The 19,249-nt window shown below is 39.0% G+C and overlaps 1 protein-coding gene across 4 annotated transcripts in view; it reads left to right on the top strand.

Moving 5' to 3' along the window:
* Positions 1–19,249, top strand: part of EFCAB5 (EF-hand calcium binding domain 5) — a 180,989-nt gene that overhangs the window by 61,770 nt on the left and 99,970 nt on the right. For all 4 annotated transcript variants that reach the window (XM_033184403.1, XM_033184401.1, XM_033184402.1 and 1 more), the window contains exons 5-7: positions 2,269–2,425; positions 8,285–8,333; positions 12,212–12,282. In XM_033184403.1, coding sequence (XP_033040294.1) covers positions 2,269–2,425; positions 8,285–8,333; positions 12,212–12,282 — 277 coding nt within the window. The remainder of the gene's footprint in view (positions 1–2,268; positions 2,426–8,284; positions 8,334–12,211; positions 12,283–19,249) is intronic.

Here is a 19,249-nt window from a genome sequence, read left to right on the forward strand (position 1 = left end):
TGGGCGCCATTTGCCGAGACCAGCTCGGTCATGGAGACCCTAACCCAGCGGCGCTAGAGGAATTGAAGACACACACACACAGAAATATAGAGTGTGGAGTGGGAAATCAGGGGGCTAGCAGCCTTCAGAGCCGAGAGCCTGGAACAGAGTTTTACCCACATATTTATTGACAGCAAGTCAGTGATAAACATTGTTTCTATAGATTATAGATTAACTAAAATGGGAAACAAAGGGATGGGCTCTGGCTAGTTATCTGCAGCAGGAACATGTCCTTAAGGCACAGATCACTCATGCTATTGTTTGTGGCTTAGGAATGCCTTAAATGGTTTTCTGCACTGGGTGGGCCAGGTTTCCTTGCCCTCATTCCGGTAAACCCACAACCTTCAGCGTGGGTGTCATGGCCATCATGAATATGTCACAGTGCTGCAGAGATTTTGCTTATGGCCAGTTTTGGGGCCAGTTTATGGCCAGATTTGGGGACCTGTTCCCAACACCTGAAATCAATCCCTTCAGATGATTTCTGTGTCCAAGGAAGAGAGAAGCTCACTACCCTAAGGCCTTACTGCATCCAACCTTGTCTTTTCAGTATATATAGCAGCTTCTAGAGCTGTTTTTTCTTCCTGTTTTTTAAGTTGTAAATCAATATCTTATAATTATATACATACATTTACAAGGTCAAAGTGATGTTATAATTTGTGAATACAATGTGAAATAATGAAATCAAACAAATTAGCATATCTATCACCTCAAATACATATCCTTTTTGTGGTGAGAACATTTGAAATTTACTCTCAGCAATTTTGAAATGTACAATAAAACTTATTCATCTTGTCTAAATGAGACTTTATACCCTTTGACAATCATCTCTCCATTTCCCCCATTCCCAGCCTCTGTAACCACCATTCTACTCTCTGCTTCTATGCGCTTGTTTGTTTTATATTGCACAAATATGTGAGAACTTGTGGTATTTGTCTTTCTGTGCCTGTCTTTTTTCACTTAGCATAATGTTCTCCAATTTTATTCATGCTGTCAGAAATGACAGAATTTCCTTCTTTTTAAAGACTGTATAGTATTTCATTGTAGTTATTTATTTATTTTTATTAATATTATTTTTATTTATTTTATTGTTTGTTTATTTATTTATTTATTTTTTTATTTTTTTTTTTTTTTGAGACGGAGTCTTGCTCTGTCGCCCAGGCTGGAGTGCAGTGGCCGGATCTCAGCTCACTGCAAGCTCTGCCTCCCGGGTTCACTCCATTCTCCTGCCTCAGCCTCCTGAGTAGCTGGGACTACAGGCGCCCGCCACCACGCCCGGCTAGTTTTTTGTACTTTTTAGTAGAGACGGGGCTTCACCGTGTTAGCCAGGATGGTCTCGATCTCCTGACTCATGATCCGCCCGTCTCGGCCTCCCAAAGTGCTGGGATTACAGGCTTGAGCCACCGCGCCCGGCCTATTTTTTATTATTATTATTATTTTTTGAGACAGAGTCTTGTTCTGTCACCCAGGCTGGCACAATCTTGGCTTACTGCAAGTTCCATCTCCTGGGTTCATGCCATTCTCCTGCCTCAGCCTCCTGAGTAGCTGGCACTACAGGCGCATGCCACCACGCCCAGCTATTTTTTGTATTTTTAGTAGAGATGGGGTTTCACCATGTTAGCCAGGATGGTCTCGATCTCCTGACCTCATGATCCGCCCACCTCAGCCTCCCAAAGTGCTGGGATTACAGGCATGAGCCACCGTGCCTGGCCCCTCCACTGTATTTGTAAACCACATTTCCTCTATCCATTTGTCTGTTGGAGGACACTTAGGTTGGTTCTATCACTTGGCTATTGTGAATAGTGCCACAGTGAACATGGAAGTGCAGCCATCTCTTTGACAAACTGATTTCAAATCTTTTTGGTAAATATGCAGACATGAGATTGCTGGATCATATAGTGATTTTGTTTTCAGTTTTTTTAGGAACCTCCCTACCATTTCCAACAATGGTTGTACTAATTTGCATTCCTACCAGTACTTCTTAAGTCTAGTATTTAGTTGGGTAAAATAAGGCCTACTTCTATAAAAAGTCAAATAGTAGAAAGTACTCTATGATTAATGCCAAATTCAATAAGTGCTTATGGAAGAAGGGTTCACTACAGGCCTGAATGAAAGATTTTATGGAGAAAAGACAGGCAAACATTTTCAAAGAGAGTCTGAATTCCTGTGTTCCAATCTGGATCAAATCCAAGGGTATTAACTCAACATGTTTTCTATATCTACATCCTGCAGAGTATCCAAGATGAAGGAGAATGTTAAACAGAATAGAAAACAAAGAGAAAGCATAGACAAAATCAAAGTCAAGGTGGCCAACACACGGAAACAGGCTCTGCAGGAGCAATTCGATGAATGGATTCTAGACCCTAAAGGAATGATTCCTAAGACAGTGGTAAGAAAATTGGGGGTATATGTGACAGATAGGTGGGGTAAGTGGTAAGAGGGCAATTGCTAGAATACTGAGTAGCATACTAGAAGCCTCCCTTGAAATTTTCAGTATTGCTGAGGTAAGTCTTGACCTGTCTGATCCATGAGATTGATTCCTTCAATTTCTCTTGAGCATTACATAAAAAAAAAAAAAAAATTCTAGCTAGATTTCTAAAATTTTGACTCTGGCTGAGGTTCCCAAACTCATCATTGTAAACCAACATATATTTCATTTGTTTGCTTTTTGTGTGTGTGTTTTTTTTTTTTTTTTTTTTTTTAGACGGAGTCTCGCAGTCGCCCAGGCTGGAGTGCAGTGGCCGGATCTCAGCTCACTGCAAGCTCCGCCTCCCGGGTTTACGCCATTCTCCTGCCTCAGCCTCCCGAGTAGCTGGGACTACAGGCGCCCGCCAACTCGCCCGGCTAGTTTTTTCTATTTTTTAGTAGAGACGGGGTTTCGCCGTGTTAGCCAGGATGGTCTCGATCTCCTGACCTCGCGATCCACCCGTCTCGGCCTCCCAAAGTGCTGGGATTACAGGCTTGAGCCACCGCGCCCGGCCTTGTGTGTGTGTTTTTATGTGTGACTACTTCAGTGAGACCTGCAAGACTGTCTCTTAGCTCTAGAGAACAGCCATACTCTGAGAGTTAAATGCTTTCTCTTAAGTGTATATGGATTTGGAAATACTTCTTCATTAGATACAATGCTAAGCATATTTTCAGTTTAAAGTGAATGATTAAAAATAAATCAGGGAAGACAAGTCACAGACTGGGAGAAAATATTAGCAGAAGGCATATCTGGTTGGGTGTGGTGGCTCACACCTATAATCCTAGGACTTTTGGAGGCTGAGGTGGGAGGATTGCTTGAGGCCAGGAATTCGAGACCAGCCTAGCCAACATAGGGAGACCCTGTTTTGACAAAAAAATTTAAAAATTATCTAGGCTGTGGTTCCAGCTTCTCAGGTGGCTGAGGTGAGAGGATTGCTTGAGTCCAGGAGGTCGAAGCTGCACTGAGCCATGATCATGCCACTGCACTCCAGCCTGGGGAACAGAGAGAGACCCTGTCTCTTAAAAACAAAACAAAACAACAACAACAACAAAACATATCTATATATGTGATATATATAGATCACATATATAGATATATATATCACATATATATGTTACGTATATATATCTGATAAATGACTGTTATCTAGAATATACAAAGAACTCTTTTTTTTTTTTTGAGACGGAGTCTTGCTCTGCCACCCAGGCTGGAGTGCAGTGGCCGGCTCTCAGCTCACTGCAAGCTCCGCCTCCCGGGTTCACGCCATTCTCCTGTCTCAGCCTCCCGAGTAGCTGGGACTACAGGCGCCCGCCTCGTCGACCGGCTAGTTTTTTGTATTTTTTAGTAGAGACAGGGTTTCACCTTGTTAGCCAGGATGGTCTCGATCTCCTGACCTCGTGATCCGCCCATCTCGGCCTCCCAAAGTGCTGGGATTACAGGCTTGAGCCACCGCGCCCGGCCTAGAATATACAAAGAACTCTTAAAGGCTGAACAATAAGAAAACAAACAGCCTGGTTCACAAAAGAAAGTGTACATATGGCAAATCTTATTTGAAAGCATATGAAAAGATGCCAGACATCACATGTCATTAGGGAACTTCAATGAGATACCGCACACACCATTTAGAATGGTCAAAATCCAAAACACTGGCAACTTCAAATGCTGGTAAGGATGTGAAGCAGCAATAATTCTCATTCTTTGCTGATGGGAATGCAAAATGGTACAGACTCTTTGACAGACAGTTTGGCAGTTTCTTAAACATACTCTTAAAAAACAAATATTGAATTATTCCACTTATATGAGGTATCTAAAGTAGTCACATTCACAGAAACAGAATGTAGAATGGTGGTTGCCAGGGGCTTGGAGAAGGGGAAGGGGAGTTATTTAATTCGGGGATCCCCAACCCCTTGTGGCCTGGTAGGAGGTGGGCTACATAGCAGGATGTGAGTGGCAGGCAAGCAAGCAAGGAAAGCTTCATCTGTATTTGCAGTCACTCCCCATCACTCTCATTACCACTTGAGCTCTACCTTCTGTCAAATCAGTGGCTGCATTAGATTCTCATAGGAGCACAATAGGAACCCTGTTATGAACTGTGTATGCGAGGATCTGGATTTCATGCTCCTTATGAGAATCTAATGGCTGATGATCTGTCACTATTTTCCATCACCCCCAGATGGGACCATCTAGTTGCAGGAAAACTAGCTCAGGACTCCCACTGATTCTACATTGTGGTGAGCTGTATAATGGCTCATAATCTATAATGTAATAGTAATAGAAACAAAGTACACAATAAATGTAATATGCTTGAATCATCCCAAAACCATCCTCCCCCAACCCCTGGGTCTGTGGAAAAAATGTCTTCCACAAAACCAGTCCCTTATGCCAAAAGCAATGGGGACTGCTGGTTTAATGGATATAGAGTTTCAAGTTTGCAAAATGAAAAACTTCTGGCTGGGCGGAGTAGCTCACGCTTATAATCCCAGCATTCTGGAGGCTGAGGCAGGAGGATTGCTTGAACCCAGGAGATCAAGACCAGCCTAGGAAATATAGTGGGATCCTGTCTCTAAAAAAATTTTAAAAATTAGCTGGACATGATGGCATACGCCTATAGTCTCAGCTACTTGGGGGCTGAGGCAGGAGATAACTTGAGTCCTAAAGTTTGAGCCTGCAGTGAGCTATGATGGTGCCACTGCACTCCAGCCTGGGTAACAGAGACCCTGTCTATAAAAAGAGACAGAGAGAGAGAGAGAGAAAGAAAGAGAGAGAAAGAAAGAAAGAAGAAAGAAAGAAAGAAAGAAAGAAAGAAAGAAAGAAAGAAAGAAAGAAAGAAAGAAAAGAGTGAAAGAGAGAGAGAGAAAGGAAAGAAAGAAAGAAAGAAAAAGAAAGAAAGAAAGAAAGAGAAAGAAGGAAAGAAAGAAAAAGAAAGAAAGAAAGAGAAAAACTTCTGGAGATTTGTTTCACAATGATGTGACTATGTTTACACATATATACATACACTTAAGAATGGTTAAGCTGGTAAATTTTATGTTATGTGTTTTTTACCACACATAAACTAAACATACTCTTAACCTATGATCCAGCAATTGCTCTCCTTAGTATTTACCCAAATAAATTGAAAACTTATGTGTACACAGAAACCTGCACACAGATGTTTATAGTAGCCTTATTCATAAAATCCAAAACCAGAAAGCAACTAAGATACCCTTTATTGGAGGAATAGATAATAATGTGGTGCATCTATACAGTGGAATATTATTGAGTCCTAAAAAGGAATGATCTATCAAGCCATGAAAAAACAAGGAGGAACCATCAATGCGTATTACTAAGTAAAATAAGCTAATCTGAAAAGGCTACATGCCGTATGATCCTAACTGTTTGAAATTCCAGAAAAGACACAATCAGAAAGATAGTAAAAAGATCAGTGGTTGCCAGGAGTGAGGGGAGGGAGGGATTTTTAGGGGAGTGAAATAATTCTGTATAATGCTATAATGGTGGATACATGTGATTATACTTTGTCAAAGCCCATATCAAGAGAGACCCCTATTATAAACTATGGACTTTGGGCAATAATGACATGTCAATGTAGCTTTATTGACTGTAATAAATGTGCCACTCTGGTGCAGGATATTAATAATAGTACATAGCTGTGTATGTGTATAGTGTATGTGTGTGAGCTCTTTGTACTTTCCGCTCAATTTTGCTGTGCACTTAAAACTTCTCTAAAAAATAAAATGTTTTTAAAAATGGGCCAAGAAGAACTCGGAAATTTCATTTTTAGTAATTGAAGAATGAGAAAGTATAGAGGATTCTTTGGATAGCCAAAGTGCTTGCCAAAAGTGCCTCAGCTCCATCGTGCCGTGTCTGAGAGTTGCTAGAAATGTCCCCTGGAGGAGGCAAAATGGGGTCACTGTCAGCATCCCAGTCCTAATCACACAAAAAGGTTGGGAATCATTGAGAATATATGTGTAAAATAACTTTATATACCCTTCAGTATTCTAAGAGGAGACTTCAAAAAGTGTGTGGAAAAATTGAATTAAAAGATAATTAAAAATATAAACTTGATATCTCAACGTAAGCTCCATCAGGCTGGGCGCCATGGCTCAGGCCTGTAATCCCAGCACTTTGGGAGGCTGAGGCAGGAGGATCGCTAGTGCCCATGAGTGCGAGACCAGCCTGGCCAACATGATGAAACCCTGTCTCAAATATTAGCTTGGTGCAGAAGTAATTGTGGTTTTTGCCATTACTTTTTAAATGGCAAATAAATAAATAAAAAGAGGCTCCATCAAGTTTAAGACACTTGTAAGTGATGATACCAGCCATTTAGTCCATCCCTAAAGAGCTGAGGATCCTCGGAATTTAATCATTTCAATGCAGTCTTTTTTGCATTATTAACTGATGAAAAATAGGTGTCCTTTAATGATTATTTTTTAAGATTAGAAAATAAAAAATCAGAAGGAGCTAAATCAGGACTATAAGGTGGGTGCCTAATGATTTCTCATTGAAACTCTCACAACATTGTTCTTGTTTTGTTAGTGGAGATGGGTGTTGCTATTTTGTCCAGATTGGCACAAACTCATAGTTCTTCTACCTTAGCCTCCTGAGTAGCTGGGACTACAGGTGTGTGCCACTGTGCCCAGCTTGCCCTTGTTTGATGAGAGGAATGAGCAAGGGCATTGTTATGGTGGAGAAGGACTCTCTGGTGAAGCTTTCCCAGACATTTTTTTTGCTAAAACTTTAGCTAGCCTTTCTCAGAACACTCTCATAGTAAACAGATGTTATTCTTCTTTGGTCTTCCAGAAAGTTAATTAGCAAAATGCCTTGAGCATCCCCAAAACTGTTGCCATGACCTTTGCACTTGATCAGTCTGCTTTTGCTTTGACAAGACCCCTTCCACCTCTTGGTAACCAACCATTGCTTTGATTGTGCTTTGTCTTCAGGATCATACTGGTAAAGCCATGTTTCATCTCCTGTTACAATTCTTGGAAGAAATGCGTCAGGATCTTCATCCCACTTGTTTAAAATTTCCATTTGAAGCTCTGCTCTTGTCTGCATCTGGTCTGGGTGCAATGGTTTTGGCACCCACTGACTGGAAATTCTTTCAACTTTAATTTTTCAGTCAGAATTGTGTAAGCAGAGCCAATTGAGATGTCTATGTGTTGGCTATTGCTTCTGCTGTTAACTTTTAGTCCTGTTCAATAAGGTCATGAGCAAGATGATTTTTTTTCTTGCAAATTGGTGTGGATAGTCTGCGCCATGGGCTTTATCTTCAGCATCATTTCATCCTTTCTTAAAATGAACTATCCATTTATAAACTGCTGATTTCTTTGGAGCATGGTCCCCATAAACACTTCATAAAACACCAGTGATTTTACCATTTTTCCCGCCAAGCTTCACCATAAATTTAATGTTTTTGCTTCAATTTTAGCAGAATTCATGTTGCTCTGATAGGGGCTCTTTTCAAACTGATGTCTTATCCTTTTTAGTTCTTCAAGCTAGATCTTATTCAGACATAACAAGTTTCAACAAGTTTATTTTGGTGCAAAAAAAAAAAAATGGAAATCCATGCATATTTTTTTCATAATACACATTTTCCATGAACTTTTTGAAGACCCCCTTGTAGAAAGTACATGTGACTTATTACTATTTCTGTCCTTGGGTTGGAAAGATCACCCAATACTAAAATAGAAAGACTATAGATGGTTTTTAGTCTAAAATAACAAATATGTGGTAACTGAGGAGTGGCATATGGTTTCTTTCTTTTTTTCCTCTTTTGATTTGCAGATTCAGAATGTTCTTCATGAATTCTTTCAAAATCCAGATTTCAAGCTAGGTAAGTCTGCCTATTACTCTGATATTTGTATTTTTATTTCTTTTTTGGGTGGGGGACACTGAATTCAGATGAAGAGTCAACATGAGACAGATGTAATTCAAAGCTCTTGCAGGTGCAATTAGCCTCTTCCATGCTGTCCAGATAGAGAATGTATAAAAGCAGAAATGCAATCTGTGATTCTCAACCCTTTTAGTCTGGTGTCCATTTTATTACCAGTACTCTGCAATACTCTTTTATTATCCTATGACATTCCTAGAAAATATTCCTTACATACACAGAATTTTAAAAGAAAGATAAGATGTCATACTGTGATATAAAGGAGAAATATAAGGAAAGGCATAAGAAAATTGTATGCACTGGCCAGTTGCGGTGGCTCATGCTAAGATTTACCAGAGTTGAACATTGCCTCTGTAAATTCCTTAGTTTGAATTTCCTTGACGCTACCCACTCTTATATCCTACACCTTACCTATAACCCTCCTGGAGTCATTCTCTGTTTCTCAAATGTTGTTTCTTGAGTTCCCTTTCCATGTTACATAAATTTCCCTGGATAATCTCATCCAGTTCTGTTACTATATATACTAGGCTTAAGACTTCTTCAGAGGCCGGGCATAGAGGCTCACACCTGTAATCCCATCACTGTGGGAGGCAGAGGTGGGTGGATCATTTGAGGTCAGGAGTTTGAGACCAGCCTGGCCAACATAGTGAAAGCCTGTCTCTACTAAAATACAAAAATTAGCCGGGTATGGTGGCGGGTGTCTGTAATCTCAGCTACTCGAGAGGCTGAGGCAGGAGAATCACTTGAACCCAGAAGGTGGAGGTTGCAGTGAGCCGAGATCATGCCACTGCACTGCAGCCTGGGTGACAGAGCGAGACTCCTTCTAAAAAAAATAAAACAAAATAAAGAAAATTATATGCACTCTATTTCAATATATAAATGCTTTGTTATAACTTCACTATAAGACATAATAGTCAGACATTTCTACCTACTTATAATGTACCTTTAGATATAAGAAAAGTAAAATTATATACAGTTGATCATTTTATTTGTATTTGACATTTTGGAATAGGGCAAAATGAATATATATACATAGAATTCCCAGAAATGCAGACTGACACAAATGTGTTGTATTAGAATTCAGATACAATTTATGTTACTCCCTATTACACAATTTCTGAAATGGCAAACAACTCTAGGTAAAGTTCCAGAATTAAACAAAGTATAATTCTCCCTCAAATTTTCATAGAAGTTACATTTTTGGAAAATTCCACAGCAAAATTATATTCTGCATTCATATGTAAAATAGAATTGGGTTCTAGGTTCAAAATTATTATAAGCAGGTTTTTCATCTACTTGAATGTCCTGCAGGAGGCGGAAAGTCTTTATTGTGCAGAAATTACAGGAGTTCTGCCTCTGCTCCTATTCCTCGTCATTGTGGCAATAAAAACTCACCCAAGGCCGGGCGCGGTGGCTCAAGCCTGTAATCCCAGTACTTTGGGAGGCCGAGGTGGGCGGATCACGAGGTCAGGAGATCGAGACCATCCTGGCTAACCCAGTGAAACCCCGTCTCTACTAAAAAAAATACAAAAAACTAGCCGGGCGAGGTGGCGGGTGCCTGTAGTCCCAGCTACTCGGGAGGCTGAGGCAGGAGAATGGCGTGAACCCGGGAGGCGGAGCTTGCAGTGAGCTGAGATCCGGCCACTGCACTCCAGCCTGGGCGACAGAGCGAGACTCCGTCTCAAAAAAAAGAAAAAAAAAAAAAAAAAACTCACCCAAAACTTTCCACCATGCTGCCTGGGAGGAAGGGAGGACAGCACCACCCCTATGGAGATTCACAGATTTTGATGCTTTTGTTTTCAGAAAGATTTCCCTATATGAAATTAGGTGGAAAAAAAAAAAACCCTCACTTGTCCCATAGAAACTAGAGTTTGGGTCCTGAGATTTACATAATTTATATCCAATAAATTTTTTTCCAATTGATTATTTGACTACTTTTGTTACAATGACAACAGTACATTGTCTGAAGTCTGTTGTCACTTTTAAAAATAAAATATGCTTCCCATCTTCCTGATCACTGATCTCCAAGCATGATTTGGGCCTTACTGACAACGTTTTCTCCTTCTACCTGTTCTCACATTTTCCAAAAAACGTAATTCTTCAGTCAGCTCATCCTTTACTCTTGTTTCAAAAAATCATTGAAACAACTTCATTTATTTTCGAATGAGGGTACAGAAGGAGTGAGTTAAGAGAACTCAATTTGGGATCCTGATAAAAATTACAGAAATTCCAGAGCATTCCAATTGACAGTGATTGTTTCTTCTCTCACCTCCTATACTACAGTACTTATTTTCTCTACTATTCATTTGGTCAATATTCATTGAGCCCTCACTTAGTTCCAGATACTGTAATGAGTTAGAGAATGCAAAGAGGACTGACAAGACATGTTTCCTGCCCTTAAGTTGCTCAAACTCCAGTCAGAGACAGACTTAATAGCTGTCTCTGTTGTATAAGTATATTGTATACTTAATAGCAATTGTTACTGCTAGAAACCAGTCTGATTTGCATAATCATCTGGAGCTTGGGGGAAGGTCTGGGATGGAAATGTCAGCTTCTAATGCATAAGCTCATATGAAAATGTATATAGTCCTCCTATGGCCATAATAACTGATATCTCATAATTAGCACTTACCAAATTCAAGAGTGATTGAAAAATCTTTTCTATGCCCTTGTGCCAACTCCTGATAGGCAGGAAGAGTTACTATTAGAAGTAGGAGAGGAAGCCAGTGTATAGTTCTTTCATCATGAGCTTTCACACAATTTATGTATTTTTCTCTTAGTATGGTCAATAAGGATTACATAAGTTGTTGTATCAAATGAAGGTTTAAAAATCTGTATTTGAACTAACTGTCACGTTCTTCATTATTGATCACTCTAATTTATGAAACTCTTCTCTTGTTTTTTTGTGATATCATTCTCTTGATTTCTTTCTTCTATTTTTGATCACCTTTTAGTGTTTTTGTTTCTTGACTCTTCTTTTGCTTGCACCTTAACTTTTGTTTTCCAGAGTTTCCTTTCAGGCTTTCTTATCACTATACACACTATACACATTCTCTGGGTTTTCTTATTCAAGTCGATGGCTGCAGCTGATGACTCCCAATCTATATACACATTACAAACTTTCCCTGAGCCCCAGGTCCTATTTGAAAAAAAGCTACTATAAGTGGTAAATGAAAAAGCAAGTAGCACATCAAAATGATCATATTTATAAACAGAAAAACAAAAGGTACACGTGCACATATATATGCATTTATATACATACAGAAATGCATAGAAAGGTTGCTGGAAGGATGATAAACTGCTGACAGTGGTTACATCTGGGGCAGAGAGGAGTGAGAGTGCTGATGGGAGGTAGCAAAAAAGGAAGATACTCATGTTTTGTTGCTTATATTTTTGTATTATTTGAATTAGAACATTTTTATGTGTTATTTAATTTAAGAAACATTAAAGACAAAATAAAGTTTTTAAAAAGAAAGCTTGCAGAAGTGTTTTGTTTTAGGACCTGCTAGTGTAAACCAACACAGATGTTTTTATAGCCTTTCATACTATTGATGTGCATATTTATTTCTGCTTTATATCAATCTAGATATTAAAAATATAGACTCTTTTTTTTAAATATTTGGTTTGCTTGCTAAGCCAGGAAAAGTAATAATTTTGTAGTATTTGGTATGTTACCCAGCTATATGTAATTCACTTTATTGTAGTTATGGATAGACATTAGCTAATACATAATTTTATGTTCTTTTAAAGCACTATAGTATAAATATCAAATATATATTACAACCAAACTAACTAGCAAATAATCGTCATTCCATAAACAGGATCACACTGCGAACAATTGGATATTACTGACTCAACAGAACCAAGATTGAACAAAATGGAATTTACAGAAGTAAGAAGTTACATTATTTAATGTTTGAATTGAATTATTTCGCCAGTTTCAATTTTCTATTGGTGGCTGTCACACATCATTAAATTAGTATTAAATGAACACACAAAACTTATTTTATACATTCTAAAATATGTACTTTAAAATATTTCAACTCCTCTGAAATTAGGTTACATTTTACAATTTCTTTCAATCAGTATCACTCATGATGTGAGAGTATAAAATACTACCACTGACATCTTCTGGTAAGATCAAGAAAAACCAGCATCTTATATTCAGTGACATCTGGTTATTCAAACAATAATGAGATCTAAAACTTACAAAAACTTTCTTATGGGCCAGGCATCATACATGAACTTGGTTAACCCTCTCAGTAACCCTTTCCTCCGCTTTTACAGATGAAGACACCAAGATGTAGAAAGGTTAAATAACTTGCACACTGTTTCACAATTAGTAAAACCGGGGAAATTTGTATTCAGTCAGTTTGGTTTCAAAGTCTACATAATATTGCATATGAAAAAGTATGATTCTACGGCCGGGCGCGGTGGCTCAAGCCTGTAATCCCAGCACTTCGGGAGGCCGAGACGGGCGGATCACGAGATCAGGAGATCGAGACCATCCTGGCTAACACGGTGAAACCCCGTCTCTACTAAAAAAAATACAAAAAACTAGCCGGGCGAGGTGGCGGGCGCCTGTACTCCCAGCTACTCGGGAGGCTGAGGCAGGAGAATGGCGGAAACCCGGGAGGCGGAGCTTGCAGTGAGCTGAGATCCGGCCACTGCGCTCCAGCCTGGGCCGTGGCAGAGCGAGACTCCGTCTCAAAAAAAAAAAAAAAAAAGTATGATTCTATTGTAATGGAATAAGTGAAATAAGCAATTTAATGGTACCAGAGTCCTAAGTCTTCCACAGCTTACTTATATATTTTTTCATGTTTCTGCATTTCCCCTTGTTTTTCTCTGATGAGTTCCAGAGTCAAGGTAACTTTCTGTTTCTCTTTTCATATACCTTTGCATGACGGAAGGTGAAGATTATGCACTATATACAGTTTCAAAGTTCTGTATGAGGTATCTCTAGAATTCTTTTTAAAATGACTATTGTATAGATAAGAATTTGGCAAATTCTACCTGAGTTATGTTCTAACTGTGTTTTCTTAGATTCTGTGTTTGTCTATTTGTCATCCATTACTCACAAGGCCAAACTAATGGCCAGAGTTGTTTATATCTCCCCTGTGATCCAGAACCCATACTATGAACCACCTCCTTACTAATTCTCACACACTGAGCTAATATTTCTCCTGGTGTAAGTCAACCCAGGACCAGGTACCAGACAACCAGAGATAGCCCTTGTGCCTCAGAGTCTGCCAGAATTATTCAAACCAGCCAATCCTCAACTGTTTAGCCTGTTGTGGCTTGCATTTCTGGAAACTCCAGTAAGGATTCTGGCTTAGGCTGTCCCTTTGCTCCTTTCTGTTCTGCCTCTTGACCCAAACCTGGTGCTTCCCCTGTGGCCCTGCATGGTGTGGCATGCTTCCTTCACTTGGAAGTCTTAAGTAATAAAAATCTTCTTTCAGTGGCATTAGCCTCTCCATGTCATCATTCATTCACCTCCATGAATTAAAATTCCACAGATACAAATGAGACAAGCTACTGGAAGAAAAATACACAGAGGAACAAATGATGGTATTAAAATGATTCATGAAAAGTCAAAGCTTTATCTCTTTAATACAGTAATAAACATAACTTACATTTCTTTGCAAGGGACTGCCTATTTGCAAGGGACGTGCCTATTTGTCTTACATTAGTTTCCCTAAAAGTGGGCAAGTTAGAACATTTTCCTATTTTTTTTCATTATAAAAGTAGGCCGGATGCGGTGGCTTATGCCAATGACTAGGGAGGCTGAGGCAAGAGGATTGCTTATGACCAGGAGTTTGGGACCAACTTGGACAACACAGTGAGACCCTCATGTCTAAAAACAATTATAAAATATATTATGATATGTGAATTATATCTCCATAAAAGGTAATATAGGTTCATTATAGAAATTTAAAGACATAAAAGTGTAAAGAAGTAAAAAATTTAAAATCCACAATTTACCACCAATAAAAGCCACTGTTAACATTATATATTTTTTGTATAATAGTAATAGCTAACACTTTTTACCCCTTTTTATGTGTCATATTGTGTACTGAGGTTATTACATGCACTTTCTTGTGTAATCGTCACAACTGAGTTATTATTATCTTCATTTTGCAAATGAGACCTAAAAAGATTGAACACTTTCCTTGAGATCACACAGCATGTAAGTGACAGAGCTGGACTAGACCCAGGTCAGCCTGACTTCAAAGCTCATTGTGGTCTTGACCCTTGTGCTTTACAGTGTCTGTTATATTCATAGTGAGACATGTAAGGTTTCAGTTTTAATTTTGTGGGTTTTCCATATAGATTTTTGGTTATGCCTAATATATTGTATATCCTACTTTTTTCACTTAATATCATCTCTTGATCATTTCTCTATGTCAATAAATATTCTTTAAAATATGTTAACAATTTTTTATTTTGAAATAATTATAGATTTACAATAAGTTTCAAAGATAGTACAGAGAGGTCCCATAGACCCTTCATCCAGTTTCCCCAAAGGTTATATTTTCCATGACTTTAGTATAATATCAAAACCAGGAAATTAACATTGATATAATATGTGTGTATAGTGTTATGTTACTTTAGCACATGTAGATTTCTGTTGCCACCACCAAAATTAAGATACAAAACTATTTCAGTACCACAAAGGTCTACTAGGGTCTACTGGTAATGACATTTTGGCAGTTCAGGGGAAATGTAGAAACCCTACCTTCCTTTAAGTCATTTTCCACTTTGCCACTTATAACATCATTGTCTTAAATATTTCCCATATATACATCACGTCAGGCACTGTTACACTTTGCTTCAACTGTTAAACATCATTTAGAAAACTCAAGATGAGAAGAAAAGTCTGTTGTACTTACCTGAGTTTTTTGCTTTTTTCATTGTTCTTCCTTCCCGATGTTTCAAGATTCCTTCTTTTATGCATTCTATTTAGAGAATTTCCTCTAGCCATTCTTTTAGAGCAGATCTACAGATGAGACAAATTCTATTAGTTTTACATTGTCTGAGAATGTCTTTATTTTTCCTTTATTCCTGAATGATAATTTCACTGGATATAGAATTCTTGATTGAAAGTTCTTTTATTTTAGCCCTTGAAAATGTTCTATCATTTCCTTCTGATCTCCATAGTTGATGATGAAAAATCCACTTCATTCAAATTAATTTTCCTCAATAGGTAAAGTATTGTTTTTCTCTTGTGGCTTGTATTTAGTGTTCTGAACTCTGAAGACATGAATGTTAGATCTTTTATTATAATCCCACATGTTGCTGAGACTCTGAGATTCTGTTATTTCTTTTTTCCTCTTTTTTTTTGTTTGTTTTTTCCTCTGTTGTTCAGACTGGGTAAATTCTACTGTTCTGTCTTCAAGTCCATTGATTCCATCCTCTGTCTTCACGCTGATGCTAAGCCCATACCTTGAGCTTTTTATTTCAGTAGTTTTTGTTGTTGTTGTTGTTGTTCTTTTTGAGACAGGGTCTTGCTCTGTTACCCAGGCTGGAGTGCAGTGGCATGATCATGGCTCACTGCAGCTTCAACCTCCCAGGCCCAAGCCATCCTCCCACTTTAGCCTCCCAAGTAGCTGGGACCACAGTCATGCACCACCATATCAGGCTAAATTTTATTTCTGTAGAAACAGGGTCTCCCTATGTTGCCCAGGCTAGTCTCAAACTCCTGAGCTCAAGAGATCCTCTCACTTCAGCCTCCCAAAGGGCTGGGATTACAGGTGTGAGACACTGTGCCCAGCCTTGTTGTTGTTTTTTTAAGAAATGTGGTTTTGGGGAGGGGAGAAAAAGAAAAAAAGAAAAAGAGATGTGATTCTCCCACCTCAGCCTCCTGAGTTGTATTTTTCAAAATTTCCATTTTTTCTTAATGTCTTTTATTTCTTTGCTGAGACTTTTAAGTTTTTAATTTATTTTAAGCATGTTCATAATTGCTTGTTGAATTATTTTTATAGTGGCTGCTTTAAAATCCTTCTCAGATAATTCCAACAGCTGCGTCATCTCAGTGTTGGCATCTGCTGATTAAATTTTCTCATTCAAGTTGAGATTTTCCTAATTCCTCATACAATATGTGATCTTCTATTTTGTCTTGGACATTTTGGTTATAATGCTATTGATGCAGGACTTTTTGCTCCTTAGTTCAGCTAAAATCTAGGTTCTTGTCTCACAACTAGGGAAATGAGGCACGGAGACACATTGAAGGGTGAAGATGGATTTATTAGGCTAAAAGAAAGCTCTCCATAAAGAAAAAGAGGGTCCATCGAACAGGTTCTCACCTCACAGACTGAATACCAGGTCACCACACAGGAGCCGAAGAGGCCTGGCTTCTCCCCTTGCATAAGGCGTGAATTCTTGGTGGCTCTGCCCCATTTTCCCGATGCACGTGTGGGCCCCCAATCTGTTGCAGGCATGCCCAGGCAAGACCCTGTGCAAGGTTTCCTTAGCTCATCCTGCATCTATCACTATGAGACTTGGGATCTTACTTCCATCTTCTTTTAAAAAGCTTCCTCTGATACCATGCTGGTGGAAGAAGGGGAGGGCCACCTCTCTACTGCCAGGTGGGCATAAAGATCCAAGTTCCCCATTCAATCTCCGTTGCAATTTCAGAGGCAGGGGCAACGTGCCTTGTTATTGCTCAGTGGAGGCGAAAGTTTCTGATTTCTCCAAACGTTAGATAACAATTTAGTTTTAGTTTAGTGTTGTGGAACCTCAGCCTGATTTTTCATCTGGTCTGTTGGGCCTGGTTCAGGAGCTTAGTCCAAAACAACTGCCTTCTATAATTTTTGTTCAATAACCCTCACCGGATACTAACTCTGTGGGCACTTTTTTTTTTTTTGAGATGGAGTCTTGCTCTGTCACCCAGGCTGGAGTGCATTGGCACGATTTCAGCTCACTGCAGCCTCAACCTCCTGGGCTCAGGTGATTCTCCCACATCAGCCTCTGGAGTAGGGGGGACTATAGGCGCATGCCACTTTGCCTGGCTAATTTTGTTTATTTTTGTGGACATTAATCTCCCTATGTTGCCCAGGCTGGTCTCAAACTCCTGGATTCAAGTGATCCTTCAGCCTCTGCCTCCCAAAGTGCTGGGATTATAGGTGTGAGCCACTGTGCCCGACTGAATGAGAGATTTTTTAGCGCCCATGTAAATTCGATTTTTACAGAAAGAAGAGTATAGCATGAATTTTTTCAAGAATGTGTATATTTTAATACACTACTTATTGTCCTGTTGATATAAGATAAATCAAAACCAGAAGGATGGAAAACAGTCTTTTTTGTTGTTGTTTTTGCTTTTAGCAAACTCGGCTGCAAATAGCATACACAATATTAGATAAAATTTTTTCAGTCATCCCAAGATTTATTAGGGGAAGAAATGGGTAGACAAGCAGTGGATAAATTAGAAGTGGTAAGAAAACCCTAGTTCCATGTGGTTTCTTCTTACTTTGTCTGCTGTTGATGAAGCTGTCAACCCTCCATTATCTTTTCGTATTTATTGGGAAAGGCAATTTAATCTGCCAGACTGAAATGAAAAGATAAATCCTGGTATGACTTCTTATTCTTGTTCAATTGGGAATAAATTTATTCCAGAGTCTTATTTTACTCATAAACTGCCCAAGTAACATCATTGGAATAAATTTTTTAAAATTATGCAAACTGTTATTAAGAGAATATTGTAAAAATGAGCCCCTTGTTCTTCCCAATTTATAGAGACAGAGGTCTTCTCTGACCATGTCAGGTTAAAATGTAACTTTTCCTATCCTTCTGCATGGTTGGAGACTTCTAAACAGAAAGTCCAAACAATCATATTTCCATAATTCCAAGATGAATGGTTTTCCTACTGCATCTCTGAAATCAAGGTGCATCATTTAGCCCAGAGTGGTGACTCACACCTATAATCCCACCATTTTGGAAGGCCAAAGCAGGAGGATCGCTTGAGCCTAGGAGTTCAAGACCAACCTGGGCAACATAGTGGGACCCTGTCTGTACAAAAAATTAAAAACTTAGCCAGGCATGGTGGCTCACAACTGTAGTCCCAGCTACTCAGGAGGCTGAGGCCTAGGAGGATCACTTGAGCCTGGGAAGTCAGGCTGCAGTGAACCATGATTGCACCACTGCACTCTGGGCAACAGAGTGAGACCTTGTCTCAAAACAAAAAAAAACAAAAACCTGCATCATTTGATAAAATAGTATGTTTTCCTCTCTTCCCCAGTCCCCAAAATCTATTAAGTCAACAGCCCATCTAATGATTGATGGGTTTTGCTAATCAAAAAACTAAAAGCTATACTGTATGCATTTTATAAGCTAAACATCTAATACAAAAGGATGAAAAAAGATGAAAATAAGAAAATTGTTAAAGGAATAGCAGACACATGAAATAAACAAGTAAACAAACAAAACAGCAGATTTCAAGGTTAAAAATCATTTAATGAGATCAAGACTATTTTTTATATTTGTAAATGTGAAAATTTTGTATTTTAAGGCCAGGTGCGGTGGTTCATGCCTGTAATCCCAGCAATTTGGGAGGCCAAGGCAGGTAGACCTCTTGAGGTTAAGAGTTTGAAACCAGTCTGGCCAACATGGTGAACCCTGTCTCTACCAAAAATACAAAGATTAGCTGGGCATAGTGGCATGTGCCTGTAGTCCCAGCTACTCGGGAGGCTGAGGCAGGAAAATCGCTTGAACCCAGGAGGCAGAGGTTGCAGCGAGCCGAGATCATGTCACTGCACTCCAGCCTGGGTGACAGAGCAAGAATCCATCTCAAAAAAAAAAAATTTTTTTTATTTTAAAATTTAAAATTAATGAAGTTAATAGGACTCTCTTAAGCTTTATGAGTT

This window comes from Trachypithecus francoisi, unplaced genomic scaffold, assembly GCF_009764315.1.
Source record: "Trachypithecus francoisi isolate TF-2019V2 unplaced genomic scaffold, Tfra_2.0 Lachesis_group20, whole genome shotgun sequence".
Lineage (NCBI taxonomy): Eukaryota > Metazoa > Chordata > Mammalia > Primates > Cercopithecidae > Trachypithecus > Trachypithecus francoisi.